This window comes from Platichthys flesus, chromosome 11 (genome assembly GCF_949316205.1).
Source record: "Platichthys flesus chromosome 11, fPlaFle2.1, whole genome shotgun sequence".
NCBI classification, from domain to species: domain Eukaryota; kingdom Metazoa; phylum Chordata; class Actinopteri; order Pleuronectiformes; family Pleuronectidae; genus Platichthys; species Platichthys flesus.
In genome coordinates, this window is record NC_084955.1 from 16,620,760 (window position 1) to 16,639,738 (window position 18,979).

General features: G+C 43.8%; 3 protein-coding genes and 1 non-coding gene across 4 annotated transcripts; 2 read left to right on the plus strand and 2 right to left on the minus strand.

Annotated features, from left to right (window-relative positions):
* Positions 1 to 259: 259 nt before the first annotated feature.
* Positions 260 to 4,984, minus strand: rps27.2 (ribosomal protein S27, isoform 2). Its single transcript, XM_062399223.1, has 4 exons — positions 4,865 to 4,984; positions 3,553 to 3,661; positions 2,256 to 2,366; positions 260 to 1,198 (listed from the first exon to the last, which is right to left on the minus strand). Exons 1-4 carry the CDS (start codon positions 4,868 to 4,870, stop codon positions 1,170 to 1,172), a joined length of 255 nt encoding a protein of 84 aa, XP_062255207.1. The 5' UTR covers positions 4,871 to 4,984; the 3' UTR covers positions 260 to 1,169.
* Positions 2,488 to 2,619, minus strand: LOC133965649 (small nucleolar RNA SNORA13). Its single transcript, XR_009923892.1, has one exon. It is a non-coding gene; the product is annotated as a small nucleolar RNA SNORA13 (small nucleolar RNA).
* A 1,102-nt stretch (positions 4,985 to 6,086) lies between the features above and the next one.
* Positions 6,087 to 10,898, plus strand: rab13 (RAB13, member RAS oncogene family). Its single transcript, XM_062399658.1, has 8 exons — positions 6,087 to 6,599; positions 7,317 to 7,377; positions 7,649 to 7,709; positions 7,813 to 7,890; positions 8,438 to 8,527; positions 8,885 to 8,950; positions 9,092 to 9,142; positions 9,263 to 10,898. Exons 1-8 carry the CDS (start codon positions 6,476 to 6,478, stop codon positions 9,332 to 9,334), a joined length of 603 nt encoding a protein of 200 aa, XP_062255642.1. The 5' UTR covers positions 6,087 to 6,475; the 3' UTR covers positions 9,335 to 10,898.
* Positions 10,899 to 12,374: 1,476 nt separating this feature from the next.
* On the plus strand, positions 12,375 to 18,979 carry fam189b (family with sequence similarity 189 member B). Its single transcript, XM_062398444.1, has 14 exons — positions 12,375 to 13,537; positions 13,628 to 13,684; positions 14,392 to 14,499; positions 14,637 to 14,753; positions 14,854 to 14,961; positions 15,143 to 15,303; positions 15,400 to 15,499; positions 15,582 to 15,654; positions 15,925 to 16,225; positions 16,353 to 16,702; positions 16,786 to 16,827; positions 17,753 to 17,928; positions 18,052 to 18,195; positions 18,289 to 18,979. Exons 1-14 carry the CDS (start codon positions 13,304 to 13,306, stop codon positions 18,544 to 18,546), a joined length of 2,229 nt encoding a protein of 742 aa, XP_062254428.1. The 5' UTR covers positions 12,375 to 13,303; the 3' UTR covers positions 18,547 to 18,979.

The following is an 18,979-nucleotide window of genomic DNA, read 5'->3' on the forward strand; positions in this document are numbered from 1 at the left end:
TAGTTAGAAACAATACATTATTTTTGTGAGTACAAGCTGAATGTATGTAAACCCTGCACGATATTAAAGGGTGTTGTATTTTTACTTTATGTGGTTTATTGTACAGATAAACATAAGGGAAAATAAATATTCACTATATCTGCTGTGTAAATAAGATTTAAATGTACAATGTGGTGACTTAGTAAAATACTCAAACTTGTATTCCTTTAAAACTTTATGTCTGCATCACTCAGTTACCAGGAGGCAATTTAGAAATGGATCAGTTTCCCATTATTTTATTTGCAAGCTGTGTCAAATATGTACGCAAAAACACAAAATCACTATAGCAACAAGAAAGTTGTCATTGAATCATTACCTCCTCCGATTCATCTTTATTCAGTTTACAACTCATTGCTATCAGAGAGCGAACAAGCTCATAACCTCACAAAAGCTGAAGGTAAAAACTGTGGGTCACAAATCTTTAAACTAGTGTGATTCCTCTACATGTTCCCACTCCCACTTTTCCCCCCAAACTCCACCAGAAGTTATTCTGCGTTATCATTTTCACAGGAGGCTCACAAGCACATGGAAATTCAGAACCATGATAGATGTTCATTGTGATGTCATGTAGTGTCACATCCCTGTTTTACAAGCAGCAGGAAAAACAGGAAGTGCCAGCGCTGCCTTTCCCTGAATCCACCCTCGATCAGACCGAGAGCCGGACGCCCTGCACTGAACCCTCACCACTGACCTTGAAGCAGGCACTGATAAAAAAAACATTCTTTATCTGAAGTGCTCACTTCACTGGGGCGATAACCTGGTATATGAATGTGTGAGTGTCTGGATTTGTTACCAGCTCCAACACACAGATATTCAGCTGTGCAGAGTGAAGCTTTGAGGCCTGATCTTCACCAGACAATTTAAGAGCCATCAAGAGATAAATACAAAAAAAATGGATGACAAACGTGCAGGATTATTTTATCCCAAAAAAATCACCAACCCTAAATTTATTAAGCGGTAAGATTTAATGGATGTGTGGTAGTAATGTGGTCAAAACAAGACCAGACATTTCTCTCAATAGAAATGATTTGTATTCCCGCTCTGCATTCCCTGATTGCTGCATCAGCTCCGTGGCAGTGATACTTGAAGTCCAGCAAGTTTTCATCATACTCCTCCTCAATGGTATCCGACTAGTGCTGTTTCCTCCTGAATGAACAGCCTGAGGGGAAGAATCAAGACGCTGATTAATCATAAAAGTCTGAACATGGCGAAAACGCTCAATAGAATTTCACGAGGCTCAAATGTCTTGTTGTGAACAGAAAATAAAGCTGACTTAAAACTTTCAGTTGCTGTTATTTTGCTTTAAAGATGAATAACCACTTCTCTAAAACTGTTAAGCTCATTAGATGCAACTAAAAGAACTGAAATTATCAGGAGTGGACCTCGACTTTTTTCGTTAGTGAGATTTGTGTTCTACATACATAGATGTGGTGGATTTGGTTGGTAGACGTGTCCCTAATAAAGTTGTAATTCAGAGTGTGTGTTGTCAGATGTATATTTCAGGAGACTTGATGGTGATTAACAGTTCACAGGCAGTCAGATAAGCAGTGAGGCTTTTTAAACTGGATCTAACAGGTAAGGCTGATAAAACTCATGGAGCTTTCGGTCGGAGAAGTTGGACGACTTGAGGTTGTGTTTGATTTGTGCTTATGGTCGATCGTGTAGAAATGGATCAGTGATGATGAATTTCTGTCACAACCACAAGAGTTGCTGTACGCCTTTTTAGTAACCCTGTTCATGATAGCACAATGAGAGGGCAATACAAAGGCGAAGATACAAGCGTGCGTGTGTGTTTGTTCGAGGTTCTGATATTCTACATACGAAATGTGTTTTGGAAATGCTTTAGACTAAGTTAGTTGCACGGTATAAGATTAGAAAACAAACTATGTCCACAGACTGCTTCTCAAATGCATGTGTCCTGACTGTCCACAGTGTCCTCCATTTCCGTGCGGAAACAACGTGACATTAACAGCTCTCTTCACTGATAGGTCAAGAGGGCATGCACTAGGTCACGCAAACAGTGAGTGCCCTCTGCTGGATTACAAGGCAAACTGCTTCTGAAGATTATAATTTAATCAACAGGCCATCACAGGTTGAATATTAACTTTCCCTGCCACGTTCCAATGAACGTTGGAGCGAAAGGTGATAGCCCTGAAACTGTTTTTCATTGTCACGTGTACATTAACGATGCATGTGATTTAGCAGTGTCCCCGTACCTTCTGTCAGACGAGCTTTCCCTCCCGTGGGCTGGCAGAGGACCGTGGAGCAGCCGACGCACAGCACCACAGTCTGAGCGTGGCTGAACACCGTGGTGATCTTGTAGCAGCCTGCAAACAGCAAATCAACACTCAAATGATTAACTGAGGCCCCGAAGCTGCTATAGAAGAAAGAAAGAAAAGCAGCCCAACTCTTCAGACCTGTTACATAATCAAACAAACTGAATGTACTCAGTGTCCTTGCAGCTGTTTGTTTAAAGGAGTCACTGGAAGCTCACTTCACATACAACCACAAGTGTCACTGTATGCCTTGTTTGACACCCCGATCACTACGGGAATAATGAAAGGGCAACACATAAAGGCAACGCACCAAGGACAATGAGGATTTATATCTTTAAACTAGATTTAAATGAGGTCTTCCAGTTGAACGATGCAGCAAATCAAGCTTAGTCTTGAGTTTGTCAACGGAAATTATTCAACCCTTTTATAATACTGCAGATTTTTAAACCTTTATATAACCTAGAACATGTGACCTGAATTTGGATTCAAATGTGATTTAAAAACTGTGAACTCAAGGACTCTTCATTTTGCTTCGGCTGCTAAATGTTTCTACAAACACAATCAAGGGATGTGTTCAAGGTCACTCCGTGGTGAAAACTAAAGCACTGACGCAAAAAAGTTTGTTTTCTCCAAAAGGTCGATGGGTGTAAGACAATTTGCAAGATCTTAAACAATAGACGCATTTACACGGATACCAATAATCTGATATTAACCCATAGTCTGAATAAGACACGTCGTCATTTATTAGTCTTATTATCATTCGTCTTATTGAGTTCCTTGCGACATTGACAAAGCATTTGCAAAAATCCTTGACGATACACGTCCTGGGTTTGAGTGTAAATAATGAAGAGTCGAGACTTTGGCAATTTTAGAGAAAATCGTGGATTAAACCTTTTTAGCTTGCTCTGTAACATGTTAACAGGAATATGAAGGTACTTTTCTATCAACCATAGTCAGAGTCATGTCTCCTTCAGAATAGGGTCAAGAGTCAGATTATTGTTTCCATGTGAACGTAGTCAATGAGAAACTAGGTCTGGCTGTGGCAGCAGAGGCCTTCATGCTGTCATCAGGACAATTGAGGAAAAACCTTGCTCTACTCTAAAAAAGACTTGAAGACGACCTGATTATGTCTGAGGTAAATGTGTTGTATATACTAAGATAAGATGACCACTAATCACTGAGGACCACTATGGTCTGACATTGTTGTACGACTATTATGTCATGGAAACAAACTGACCTGGACATTTGACATCCATAAAATATGAATTAGGACTCTGCACAAGACGTTTCTTCTTGTGTCTCCTCTTCTCCAACTCGGGACTGGGGTTCAAGAGATCTTCTGCGAGCTGAAAGGAAATCACACATGACCGGTTGGTTATCAAAGAATTATCAAAGTGTAAATCTCGTTGATAGCCTGAAACTATCACCTGACACACTGGGTTCGAGAAGTCGGACGACGCGAGTTTGTGTTTTTATTTGTGCTTGTGGTCGATCGTGTAGAAATAGATCAGTGTTGATGAATGTCTGTCACAACCACAAGAGTTGCTGTACGCCTTTTTAGTAACCCTGTTCATGAAGAGCACAATGAGAGGGCAATACAAAGGCAAAGATAAAAATGTGTGTGTGTATGTCCGAGGTTAGATGTTCTCAAAAATGGGTTTTGGAAATAGTGAAGACTAACCAAACTATGTCCACAGAATGCTTCTCAAATGCATTTGTGTCCCGATTGTCCTCCCAGTGTCCTCCATTTTCATGCAAACGCAACGTTAATAGCTCTCGTGGATTTAACCATTTCAGGTTGCTCTGTAGCATGTTAAGAGGAATATGAAGGGAATTTTCTATTAGTGTCTCTTAACAAATGTACGAGTAATTTCTCCTTTAGAATTAACGAAATTATATTATAAATAGATCTTATGCTTGTGTAATGGTTGATTTGCAACATGTTTTGTTTATTCTCAGTTCAAAGAAGAAAATAAAAAGGCACAACCCTCATTCAGGAGCACAAAATAACTCTTACATCTTCATATAATGAATTATAATTGAGATTTAAAGTCAAAGTAAGAGACCCAAAAGCAAGATTACAGGAATGCGAATGATAAAATTAGAAGGCCAATATATTTAAGTGCAATCACAGAGATCGAAGGATAAAATGAGATTTTTGAAAGTTGACTTTCACGTCAAAAAAACAAAATGGCCAATGTGAAGAAGGAGAAACGCGGAAACAATCGCTCAAACTGAATAACCGGACAAGACGTTCCTCGCTAACCTTAACACAAAGGCAGGTGTCACTTAAAACAACGTTAATGTCGGTATTAAATTCCTTTTGGTCGGTTTTAAGTCCGGTGCTGAGCGAGCACCCGGGGAGCCTCGTGGGCTCTGCACGTGCTTCGCCATTTTTAGTCTGTAAGTCTTCACATCTTTATATTTCTATACTTCCATCAACACTACATCAACACAAAATTACACACTTTACTATCACACTAACTTATCTCCGTCAAAATCACCTAATAAGGTCTGAAAACGACATAGAAACACGTGGGGATACTCACAGGCATGACTGCTGCGATGTGGACGCTCACCGGAAGTACAGAAAGAACTTCTCAGTGACGAAGCGGAAACTGTTGGAGGACTGAAAACCCGGGAGAAAGAAGATAAAATATATATATTTTTTTTCTTATTTGTAATTACTATTATTGAAACTTGTTCTTTTTATTATTATCATGTATCAGCTTGATATTGTGACAGTTTATTATTATATGTATTTATATTTACCGATGACTTTTCTTTACTTCCTGTTTCCTGTGTTCTGAAGCCAGACTTTTGTGTTTCAATTGTTTATAGGAACTCTACTACTGAGAGACATTTACATGTTTTTTAATTAACAAATACAAAACGTCTTTAATGTATATGAAACACTACATATTACTACACGAGTGATATAAAATATATATGCAGTGGTTAATTCTGGGGTCATCTGGTTGATGCCTCCCCTATAATTGAAAATGTAAAATAAATTACACAAATTATATTTTGTGCTTACTTTAATTTTATATCTTTTGTGAAAGAACAATGCACAATAAACAATAAACTCGTGTGTGTGTTGTAGGTCTCTTAGTAAGAGTTAATTGGCTGATGATTATGACATCACCTGTCACTTTGGGTGTCCTATTCAGCACAGATAAGATGAGATACAACTTTATTGATCCACACAGGCATGTCAAAATGAGGCAGACAAGACACTAAAAAATAAATAAAAAAATGAATAATGAAAGTTCTTAGTATGAGCATTATATGAAGCTTTCACAGGAGTGGTTTTTATAGAAATGTTATAAACTAAAGTGTAGTGGCACTGGATGATTGCCCAAGCAAGTAGAACAAACACTTTTATATGAGTGACATGACCAGTTGAGTATTTTATTGTTCATTTCGGTTTGGTGTTGTAGAGTCTGACAGCATCAAGCTAAATGCTCATGATGTTCATGCTAAGATCATTTTCTATTAGCAGAGCGTGAAATCATGGAAATTATTATTATTTATTATGATTATATATTTTAATAACGACAAATAACCTCACAACTCACTTTTAATTAAAGTTTCCCGTAAAGACAGCAGCTTTAACCTTTTGTTTCTGTGGCGATCATCAACTTTTACACCAGAAAAGCTGCATCAGTGGTTTCTCTTCCCTGTGATGTTTAATAAAACCGTTATTTCTCCGATCAAACAGCGCCACCTAGTGTTGAAGCGGAGGGGCTGGGCCATTAAAACTCCCACGAAGCACTCCCTCACTACGTAGCCTCCCGTGCGGATCCGGGATCTGTGCCGAGAGAAAAAGTTGGAGGCTGAAAAAAACTCACGTCGCCACCCCGGTGTGTTTTCACAAATGGAGACCAAGTGAGTGTGTGGTCGCCGTGAAACGAGTCTGGTGCTGATCCGAGGACGATGAGGCCCTGATCTGCGGTAGATTGCTCAACTTTGGATGGAGTTTGTTTCGCTCTCCAGCAGACAGACGCAGAGAGGGGGGGTCGGAATTTACCGGTGACAAATCTGGGAGTGAGAGAAAAAAAAAGGAGAAGAGGAATCCGCTCTCTACGGCAACATTTGGAAACAACAACTCAAAGGAAAACAAGTGGCGATTTAAACTCCTCTTCTCAAACTGAGTCATGGCGAAAAAGTACGATTTCCTCTACAAATTGTTGCTCATCGGGGACAGCGGCGTGGGGAAAACATGTCTGATCATCCGCTTCGCTGAGGACAATTTCAACTCCACGTACATCTCCACCATCGGTACGTGTGATCTCTGCCCGTTGACCTGTGTGATTAACCTGTGTGACATCACCAGCTGACGCTTCCCCTCGAACTTCAACAGTCGAGACGGTGTTTGCTGAGGTCTCATTCTTCCCCTGGTTCGAGCTCCTGATCCAACTGGTTTCTCACAGTTGTCATGTCTCAACTAGTCTGAGCTCTCCGTCGTTTCTCTTCTATTTCGTCCCTCATCTGTTTTTGTTTGCTTCTCCACCCTGTTGAATGTGTGTTCCCTGACCCCTCTCCCCCTCTTCCCCTGATCTCACATCTCATTCCTTTCTGCTCTCAGAAGGTCCACCCACCCTCATTCCTATCTCGTTTTGCCATCTCTATGCTCCCTGAAGAATAGCTGGCTCTCTGGCATGCACAGTCTTTTTTGCTGCACGGGACATCCCCCCCTCCCTCTCTCCCTTGCCCCCTAGCTGTCTATCTGTCCAGCAGGAAGAAGAAAGCAGGACTCACAGACAGTGTGTCCTGCAGCCCTGGGAGCAACATCTTTCCTTCATGGGCACCCATGGGGCAAAATCAACCATGAAACCCTCCCCACCCGAGTGAGGGTGACCTATATTATGCAGTGTGTGTGTGTGCGTGTGTGTTTGTCTGGGTGTGTGTGTTTTCAGTTCATATCTGAGGTATTTAACTCATTCTCTGCCCTGTCCTCCTGTCTGCACCCTCTCCCGTCCCCTTGTTATCTCCCAGGCATTGACTTCAAAGTGAAAACCATCGAAGTGGACGGGAAGAAAGTGAAACTACAAGTCTGGTAAGAGCTGACACGTTGAGTTGTGTTCCTCGTTTCTCTAACTGACCCAAACTTAATTTTTCCGGAGAGGAAAGAGGAACCTCCCTCGTTCTCCAAATCAGGACTTTGTGACAGTGGGTTATTGTCCGTCACACCCTCACTGCATGGCATGTGTGTGCGGTGGTACAGCCATATGTATTAGATGTACAATACACAGTAAAGGCACCACTCTGCCTTCAGCTACAACTCTGTGTCTCACTGTTTGTATAAAGTGTGTGTGTGTGCTTTATAGGGACACAGCAGGGCAGGAGAGGTTCAAGACCATTACGACAGCCTACTACAGAGGAGCCATGGTGAGACGCCTGCTGCACAAGCAGCCTGGAAAAGTCGGGGCTGACATCACTGGCCCTTTGTTCTCGCTCTGTACCTTTTGACTGACTCTCCCCTCTGTGTCAGGGCATCATCCTGGTGTACGACATCACGGACGAGAAGTCCTTCGAGAACATTCAGAACTGGATGAAGAGCATCACGCAGGTGAGGCTGCTTCCCCCTCGGACTTAAAAATAGTGCGCAGTCAGTTGGGTTCGTGTTAGTCACCAGTACAGGCCTTTAGTCACCAGTGGCCGTCGCACAACTGGTGACCTTAAAGGAAGAGTTCAACCTTTTATCCTTTTATTCACTTCAAATGAATGCAATAAATCTCCATCGCTTTTATGTTAGAGGGTTTACCTTCTCTTTTTAAATATGGTTTTCGAATATTTGATGTAGCCTATTTAGTATTACATGCGTCTGTTTACGCACTGCTTTGTCAAGTACCCTTACACAAACTCATTAAATCAACCATTGCTTTTTAGTAGGAAGTCAGACCCACAGTCAGTGCCCTTATGAAAGATTCTCTACCTTCATTCTTATCTAATCATTTTATCTTCAGCTGCTGTTAAGGCCTCTGGAGTGCAGATCCTCGTGGTTCTTCACTCAACTCATGTTCGGATTTCTTTAATCTCTTTATCTGTGTCTGCCAACCTCCGTCAACCCAAACTCTTTGTAAACCAATCAATTAATTGCGTTCCCTATTTCCCAGAACGCATCAGCCGGGGTCAGTCGGATGTTGCTAGGAAATAAGTGCGACATTGAGGCAAAGCGGAAGGTGACCAAAGAGACGGGAGAGAAGGTGAGATGACCCCGAGAGGAATTTAATTGAAGCTCATGTGTTATATGGTTTAGAATTTGGAGAAGTGTCATTTGGAGTCAGTGTTAAATCGTCCCTCAGGGAATAGTGGATAGATTTATAAATAATAAGAGTCGTTGTCCTATCAAGCTAAACTAAAATGCATTATGAAAATGAAAGTCATGTAGAGAGAGGTAAAAGAAAGAAAGAGTGTCTTCTAACTTTAACAAGGAGTGATTGTTTGAAGAGGGGGCTGAGTGTGATATAAGATTTTAATGAGTTACTGTAGATAAGAAGCAGGAAGGGATTATTGCCCACATCCGGACCCACTGTAACCATGAAGCCTTGTGTCGTCAACAGCTGGCTAAGGATCACGGCATCAGGTTCTTTGAGACCAGTGCAAAGTCCAGCATTAACGTCGATGAGGTGAGCCAGAATAAAACACGCAGTTTCCTCACACACACCTCAGTAAACTTTGACCTTAAGCAGTTTTTTATTATGATCCATGATGCAGAACTGACCTTAACCTCACCTCTCACTCTTGTTATCTTTCTGTGTTTCCTTTAGTCTTTCCTGGCTTTTGCAAGCGACATACTACAGAAATCCAACAAGAAACCAGTAAGATAGAAGAGACTCGCCATAACATATAACACTGGAGCATGTGCTTCTCCATGAACAAGGCACTACAGACAGATGTTGTAATGCACATGTCTGTTGTGTCTGTTCTTTGTGCTGCAGGGCCCCACAGGTCGAGAGGTGAAAATCACCAGCAGCGCAGCGAAGAAATCCTCCAATTGTGCTCTTCTCTAGACAGGACACTGGCGAGCACACAGAAGAAACACCCAATACGAATTTAAGAACACCTCAGTATTCATCGGGGACAAACAGTACAACGTGGTTTTTGTCTCCATCTGGTGGGTTTAATGTCAAAATACACGCAAGTGAATTTTAAAGCAAAAAATAATTTATGGATTCCTCGTCAGAGAAAGTGCCTGTGTTTTAAATTGGACATATTCTCTGCTGCTACATCCTCTGTGATAGCCTTGATGTCATGAAGAGTTGGTGGAGTCTTGGATGACCCAGATAGAAACTCAGAAAACACCTTTAATACCGTTCTACATTTTTCATTTCCACTTTGTATTACTCTGGCTGATCAGCAGCAGCACCGTCTTATGTCTTGAATGGACTTCAGCTCTGTTTTAAAAATATATATTTTCTGGACTTGGTAGCCTTGTAAAAAACAATTCACACCTCGGCTTATTGGAACCATTTCAGTCATTTCTTTTGAGTGAACACATACAGTAGTAGTTTGTGGCACAGGAAGAGTTTGTGTGGATTTATATACATGAAGTGCACACAAAAGGCCCTTTTACCCTAAAACTAATTTCTGTTAACCTTTTGAAAATCCAGATTTCACGAGGTGACGGGCGTGTCAGTGATTCTGTTGGCTGGAAATCAGTTGGATAAGACAATTGAACATAAGTTATAAAAGGCATTTGGCAACGCACTTCTATTTGTGTCTTCACTGCTTCCAATTCATTGATTTGGTCAATATTTCAACAGCAAAGAGACGTAGACTTCCCTTTCCCGCAGTGCCACATGAAAGACACACATTCGATTTCTCTGCATTTTTTGCGGCACATAGACACACTCCTGAGACGTCTTTAACCAAATTTGATTTATATTTACATTTCCTTACTTTATGTGTATCTCTATGTGATGAGGTTCAATAGTTCACAGCAATATAATGAATTCCACAGAATCTACAGCACAAGAAGAACAAGATGACTCCATAACGTGGAAATCTTCTCGTTATATCCTAAATGACGAATTGAGAAGATGCTCTTTGTATTAATTAAATGAACAAGTTGATGTTGGCTGTTCGGTGAAACTGAAACAAACACTGCTGGTAAACTGGCTTAATTTGAACGGATGCATGGAATCGAGTATGCGGTAGATGGGAACAGTGATAAGTGCAATATGAGAGGATGCGTGAGATAAAAGAATGATGGATAAAGCAAGTGGATGGACAGGATGTAAGAGCCCGGGAAGCAGCAGCGCTCCCGTGTCCCTCATTTTCTATTGATTTAGTGGATCTTGCCTTTTACTTGAAGTGCCTGGTAAATCTCTGACCAAACGCAACCCACACATTAGCTTCATCTGACGTGATGTGTCTCTCTGCTCAGGCGGCTTTCAGAGAAGTGTGATGGCTGCAGCTCATCTGATCCTGACAGTCTCTTTTTATCCTGCACAGACACACTGAGTTTCCTGTTACAAGTTTCTGTCACATTTTGTTTCTTTTTAGTTCTGCCACAAAACTCTGTACGAGGTTTACAGATGTTCCACTTGCTGAATAAAAATTTGAAACTGTAAATGTATGAGTATGTTGTATTTTGAATCTGTATGTTGACACAATAATATAATCACGGTTTTATTATATGGGGTCAAGTGAAGAAGACTTTATTCCCATAACATAACGTCACAAATGTACCTCAAAGGTCTTGTGGGGCTGTTAGTCTAAGTAGACATAGGTTACAAAAGAAAATTTACAATATGGAAAATCAAACTTGACAACTGGAATACGTGCAAACATATGTATAAAAGATGAAGGATGGAGCCATGCACATACATTTTGCATAAGGATGAAGTAAGCTTTGCTTTGAGTCCAAACATTTTGCTCATCATTATTATCTTTGTTACACCCTCACAACTCACATACCATGTCATCCCACTAGAGCACTGCGCTCCCAGAGTTCAGGCTTACTTGTGGTCCCCGAAGTGTCTAAAAGTAGAATAGGAGCCAGAGCCCTCAGCTGTCAAGCTCCACCCCTGTGCAGTCAAACCCCAGTTTCAGTTTCTGTGTTGAGCCCTCTGAGACAATTTGTGATTTGTGAATATGAGCTATGCAAATAAAACTTGATTGATTGATGGATGACACTCTGGTGCATTACTTTCTCACTTTGATATCTGCTTTTAATATTCGATTTAAGTACAAATGATTTCATGAAGGTGGCAGCATGTAGATGCTTGAAGAGAGTTTTTTCCATAACCTGCCTTTCTAAAACGTGTTCTCCTTAACTGCATATAAATTATGTATTGAGCTCTAACAGAGACAAATAGTTACAGCACTTCAGCCAATAGCGCCTTAATGAAGAGTGGTTCTATGTAGTATGTGTGTTGACCTATGCAGTCCTTGGTGTTGATATCGTGGGATTTCAGGCACCCTCAGGGACACTCGTTCCCACTTCAGGACCCCACGTTACCTTCTGTTTAACCACTCTCCTCCCGGTGCCGCGGCCTCGAGCTGCACCGACACTGTCTCCTCTCGTTGCTGCAGCAGCGGGATCCCGAGGTGGAGTGTGTCGCTAGGCAACCGCCCCTCCCTCGCAGCATCAGCACCACAGACGGTGTGTGCACGCGCTCTGCCGCATCTCCGAGCGGCCTGCACGTTCTCTGCGTGCCTTGTCATCACGCATCGGGCAGGTTTGCAAACACGATTCATTTCCTCTCGCAGTGTCAGAGCCGAGGAGCCGAGGAGAGGCGAGAAGAAGAGGAGGGAAATAAAGCTGGAACGATTTCAATTTAAACATGAGAGCCGGGCAATAGGTTGGAAACAGGCCATGTTGTTATGTTCCTGTGACGTCTGGTGGGAGGCAGTGAGGTAAACGTCCGCACACACTAACACAAGGGATGCCCGCGTGACTGCAGGGAGGAACGAGGCGGAATAGGAGGAGGGGGCACATGGTGATGGTGGTGGGGGTGGTGGGGGTCTAGGTGCGTGTGGACCACCGCAAAAAAAAAAAAAAAAAAAAAAAAAACGAGCTGGAGTTGTCAAGAGATCGAAGCCTGCGGGGGAACGATTCATCCCGGAGAGGCAGCTATTTTTGGTGCAGTTTGAAAATCGATGGGGGCTATTTATTTCCTGTTCATATCGAGGTGATCTCTCTCGGATGTGATGCCGGAGCTTTGCTTCTCCACACCGTGTCTTCTCGTCGCTGACAGGACGAGGTCCTAGCAGTAGGATTGCAGGAGGGTTGGAGAGCACATGATCGGATTTTTTTTTTCTTCTTCTTTTCATCCTGAGTGGTCACACGGAGTGGCCCGGCTCCTGTCATCGCCGCTGGGGGGTGCAAACAGCGAGCGATCAGCTGTTTTTCTGTGGGATGCTTCAGAATTTGCGGCCTGCTCGGGTCTCCAGTTACCGCAATGCCACTGGCGAGAGGAGGGGAGAGGTGGAAGGTAGAAGATGGAGAGCGGAGGGAGCAGCAGAAAAGCAAATGAGTGAAACAATAATGTGAAGAGTGCAAAGAAGAAAGAAAGAAAGAAACCCTGTTGTATGTGATTGTGATATAATCAGAGAGAGACTGAGTAGGAGGACGATAAAGTGTGTACAGTGGATATAGGCTGTGGGCTGTAACGGCCTGTGAGCTGCATGAGGTGAAAGAGACACTGTATTGACTCGAGCAACCTTAGCATCACGGCTGAAACGTCAGGTGAGGCGAGTAAGGTGGCTGCAAGTGTGTAGCGGCTGCTCCTTTCTCAACTTTCTGCTGACAGAGTTCTTGGACTCAGTGACTGGACTGTAGTGCCCACACCATGGGGCATTGCGCAGCACCTATGGCACCTGCCAGTGGAGAGCTTGGTGCATAATCGTGACAGAGTGGAGCCCTGAAGCCAGCATTTATACCTCTCCCTCTACTAGACTGAACTTTGTCTTACGAAACCACAGTGAAGCTTGTAGCCCTCTGTCGTCCTCCTCCACCCACGGATGAGCCGATCATGCCCTCGCCATCAGACTCCAGCAGCGTGGCCTCGGCCTCGGGGTCTCGGGGGTGGTCGGACAGCCGTAGGGGCATGTCGGGTCGGGGGCCCGGTGGCGCACGGCTGCTCCTCTACCTGGGACTGTGCCACCTGGGCCTAGGGGCCATGGTCCTGGCCTTCTCCTTCACCAGCATGGCCTTCACCTCCTCAGCCCGAGTGAGACAGTCCTGTCCGTTTTGGGCTGGTTTCTTTGTAAGTGTCAATCTGACAACAACATGCAGCATTAACAATGAAACGATAGATCCATACCTGTGATATCTTACATGTGCTGTCTGTTTCCAGGTGGTGGCCTCAGGAATAGTTGGAATAATCTCATGGAGGAGACCGTTGACACTGGTGGTATGTATCTCTCTATCTGATAACATGAGAATTCAAGTCTTGGAGAGCAAAGAGTCCCAGGGAGGCCCAGACCCCCAGGGCCCCGTTTCACGCCGTTCCACCCAGGTTGTGGGGACTTGATTAACTCTATTTGACAGATTATTAAGCTATTCATCATTAAAGCTCAATAATAAATGAAATGAAAAAGTTCCAATAAGTCACGATCTTCACCAGCAGATGGAGTTTTCTCAGCTGTCATGAAAACATAGATTCAAATATTTTACACTTTTCATCCACCTCTGCTTAAAAGCTGTGGTTCAGAGTTTATATGAGCTTAGAAACAGAAGGTGTCAAAGTATATTTCTTGCTGAATGTAAAAAGTGTAGTAAATGTCCACACATAAGTTGATGATCCCGCAAACTTTAGTTGTAGGTAACATTCTGGCCACAAGCCTTTCTCAAGATACTTGGCTAAACTGTATCTTTACCTGGGAGATAAAATAAAAAAGTTTGGGAGCATAAGCCAGTGTGCGGACATTTCTCATCTTCTGGTTTTCACAGCTTCTGTCCAGCAGCTAGAATTGATCAAGTTTGGATGTACATAACCTACAGTACATGTGGGGGTAGGCCTCTTAGCAGCAGATTTACACTCTTTTTCCACCTGGAGTTGCTTGTGACACATTTTAACATCCTGCTCCACACACACCTTGTCTCTGTGCTCCTCCACAGGTGTCACTGTTCATGCTGCTGTCTGCAGTGTGTGTGATCCTCAGCCTGGCCGGCTCCATGCTCTCCTGTCAGAACGCACAGATGGTCAAGTCGATGCTCACCTGCCAGGTACACAATATCATGCAAGTGCTGAAAATACCCTTCCAGCCAGATGCACAGGGAACGTGCCAGGAATAGTGTAGTGTGCAGTTCGGTACCTCACATCAACCCTCTGTGTGTGTGTGTGTGTGTGTGAATGTGTGTAGGTGGAGAATGGTCTGTGTGTGTGTTGTGCGCCCACTCAGTCCTGCTCCATCACAGAGGAGGAGACCCTGGTGCTGTACCTGAACGCTGACTGCCACTCAGTCCGGCATCGCCTGAAGGTGGGTTGGATGTGCCTGTGAACCCAAATGATTGTATTGCATAAGTAAAACATGGAATAAGATATAGTCTGTGGTTCCTCTGATACATATCTGTCTACAGGACCTCCTGTTCAGTGCTTGCGGTCTCAGCATTCTCTCCACCATCATCTGCACCTTGTCCACTGTGACCTGCAGTATTCACATATTCTCCCTGGACCTCGTGCACCTGGTGAGAAAAAACACAGCACATTCTACGTTCAGCACGCTGGCTTGTGTTTAACAATGAGCAGCACTCTGCAATTCATCTATACTGTTTCCCTAAGTCTTAATGTTTCACCGTTAACCAATGTTACTGCCTAAAATTAATCTATCTGTTGTGTTTTGCTGTGTTTCCCACTCTGCCCGCCCAGCTGGCTCCTCATCGCTCTCGTTCAGTCAACCCAGAATGCACCACTCCTCAGGACGCCTTCCTGACCAACATCATGGACTTTGAGGAGTTTGTCCCACCCATCCCTCCGCCTCCCTACTATCCTCCTGAGTACACCTGCAGCTCTGAGACAGACGCTCAGAGGTAACAAAAGCAGAACAGGCACTTTCGGTGGTTGACATCAATATGCTTGATAACAAAAGACGTGTAATAGCAATCATTTTTTGTATGAACCTCTAGCATCACCTATAATGGCTCCATGGAGAGCCCTGTACCCCTGTACCCCACTGATTGCCCCCCTCCATACGAAGCTGTGATGGGACAGAGAGCCGCCAGCCAGGTGAGCATATTTGAATCTGTGATTTGTGTGTATACATGTGTGTGATGACCAGGGCTGACCCTTCTCTGTTGTGACTGTTCAGGCAACAATGTTCGACCCTCAGGGCACTGAGCTGTCTGGAGAGAGAGGAACTTCTACTGCATTCAGTGGAGAAGGTGAATTTGAATTCCCAACAGTGGTTTTGCCTGTTGGGACTTTAAGATAGTAAACAGTCCAGCAAATATAACTGTATCCCTTGATTAGAGGTGAGTTGCTTATTTTAAGGGGTTATGTCAAGTTTAATTAAATAAATAATGAAAACTCTGCATGAACAGGGACTTTTCCCATCACACAGTGGTGTACATTTCAGATCACATGTTTCTGCATAGATTCCGGCCTTGATAATAAAAACTTTTATTCAAAAAATCATTTTTTATTTTTATTAGTGTCCATGGACAGTGGATCTCTGCTGATGTCGGAGATTGTGGACATCCCTGATGATTCGTCTCCATCAGAGGACTCATATCTGATGGATGCTGGGCCAAGGCACCAGGGGGAGAGAGGAAACAGGTCCACTGGTGGTGAGGGGGGAGACGGGGGCGACGCAGGGGAGTATATCAGCTTCCGTGGTCCTCCTTCTCAAACAGCGGAGAGTCCTCTGGCAGGAGGACCGAGAGCGAGACGCTTCCTCCGAGGAGAGAGGTCCAACTCCTGCTCCTCTCCCAGCACAGCCTCCCCCACATACAGGTGAGGACATCGTGTTAAGGCACTAATGTGTTTACTCATCATTGTACAACTTTATTGGGATAAGATCTAAAGGCCTGAATCCAAAATCAACCAGGAATCTTTTGAATTCTCCTGTGTCGTCCTCCAGGTCTCCAGTTTTGCGTCGCCAGGCCATGCTGGCCAGCAGCTGTTCCCAGCTGGAAGCAATAGGGGGCTCTGCCTCTCAACAGCAGTCCTCCAACCCAGAGATTCAACTTCAGCTGCCACAGGGAGCTGCTGCCACCTCCTCTCTTCCCCTCACTTCATCCTCCTCAGCCACCAGCGAGCAGGCCGGAGGTCAGGGGCAGGGGCAGCTCCTCCCACGTCAACCGTTGTACCTTCGGCGAAGGGCGGGGAAGAGTGAGAAGGATGGAGAGAGTGTGAGGAGGGATAGTGAACGGCTGCCGCACCTGGTGAGGTCACACAGTGAGCCCGGGCTCGGCTCCTCCACTGACACAGGTGAGTCAGACACAAGCATGGGAACATCTGTTACTTTGGTTTTACAGTTTCCATAACCTGTTCTTTTATCCCTTCCTTTCTAGTTGACTTTGGCACTGGAGGAAGCAAAGTCTCTATAGATACGGGTAAGAGCTTCAACATCTGAGGTTCAGGGGTCTTATTGGTCTAAAATGCAAAAAATCAGCTTTATAAATCTGAATATTTGTACATGCAAATGCCTCTTTTATTTCCTCCCCACATTTACTACAGCACTAAAGAGGGAAAAGCCCAAAAGAAAACACGTCCAAGCTGTTCTGACGATCTATATCTCAGCAGCTAAAGACCGTCATTTATCAAACACTATTAGACCAGACGTGCAAATCTGTGATTTATTAAACTCCTCCGCAGCCTCTAAATTCACATTGATGTGATTACAGATTGATAAATTAGATTCTAACAATATTTTCATATAATACGCTCTGATTTATTCATGTTTGTCGTCACTTGTCTTACCAAAAGGAAGCATTATACAGTAAAACCTGGGAGTATTTACTGGACAAAGAAAAGAAATCAGGAATGAACCCACATCTCTACATCTACATCGGTTTTGAGTAGCATACATTTAGTAGCCAAGATTTTTGAACTTTGTGTCACATTGAATGTTACATTGTAACAATTAAAAACAGGATAACTCTCTTATTCTTATTACTGTGTCATTTCAGTATAGTTCTACAATGACCAATATGCAGCATTCTTACAGCTACAGTCTGACAGACATGAAAATGTTGAATACTGACAGTGAAACAAGCTGTTCCATTTTCGTTTCCTTTTTTTCTCTGTTTTTTATTTACTTTACTGAAGTTAGTTTTTGAATTGTACCTTTTTCTTTTGGTGTTATTTATCATGTATTGTTTTTTTTGGTAAAACCCGACCAACATGTTGTTTGATCCTTTTATAATGGTTGTTTATAATGGCCGGCATGAGCCTTTTACAGGAATACCCATATGTTCTTTATCACATAACTTTAGAGCAGAAATCTTTCTCTGTGTCCTGTTTCTTCTGACTCCACAGGTCCGTCCTCGGAGGCGTGTCTGCTGCCGCCCACTTCTTTTCCTCCTGCTGCAGCTTTGCCCTTGAAAAGCAGCGTAAAATCTGCAACCACAGGGGTGCAGGTCCCCGCCAAACCTCCACCCACATCCCCACTGCGTTTACCTAAAGACTGCCACCGTTCCCTCGGAGACCTTAAGGCAAGTCTTTAAGGATAGGGGTTAACGGAATTGGACAGTTCCTACATACGTCTTAGCAAAAGCTGGATTATAGTTGGTCTAATTCCAGTTTCCCCACCACTGATCTTCTTTCTTTTCCTTCAGGTGACACGAGTTCTAGTGGCTCGTTTCCTGCAACGCTCCAAACGCAACCTAGCTCCCTCCTCTGAGCATGCTGGGAGCACAGGGCAGGGGCCCAAGAGGCGGGGTGGAGCCGAGGGAGTGGCCAACCATCTATCCCTAGAACAAGTATAGCAATTTATATTACTCCTACATCTTCAAACATCCTAATCAAGCTGTCCAACATGTGTCTAAAGCTTTGCCTGATAAAATCCTCTTCAGATGTTGCGGAGCCCTTGGAGCAACAGCCGAGGACAACCCAACCATCAGGCTCACCATCCCCCTCAACACCGCGGACACCACCACTCCCACAGTGACAGTCGACACAACCGGCACTACAGCGGCCGGGTGCCAGAGGGGATCCACCTGCGCAGCTGTGGAGATTTGAGCTCCTCGTCCTCAGCGTCACTACATCGATTGCTGACGCCTTATCCGCCGCATGGGTCATCGGGAGCTCTCTACTCTGAGTCTGCGCTGTGAGGATGGGAGAATGGTGAAGGAGGGATCGGGGGGGTTAAACAGGAGGCGTAGAAAACTGAAGGGTTGTTAGGAAAGAAGGCAAATTGAAGAAGTCCTCCATCCTTTTTCTTCCTGTCACTTCCGATTCCTGAAGTCATCTGTGCAAATGGCCTTGTTTAGTGGTGCTCTTCAATCCCCTCAGAGCAGCAACACAGAGCTGACACGTTCTTCACTGTTTAACATCAGTGAAACTGTTATTTGATGCTTGTTTTTAGCTACTGTGGTCAAAACAAACCCATTAATGGCTGAGACCAACCAACAAGGAGCATCTTCACTTCCTCCCTCTCAATAGTCCTCTGGAACACTGGAGATCAAACTCAACATTAATGCTACTGCAACCCCTCGCTCACATGTACATTCAGTCTATAACTGCGTCAATATGCGACATGCGTCT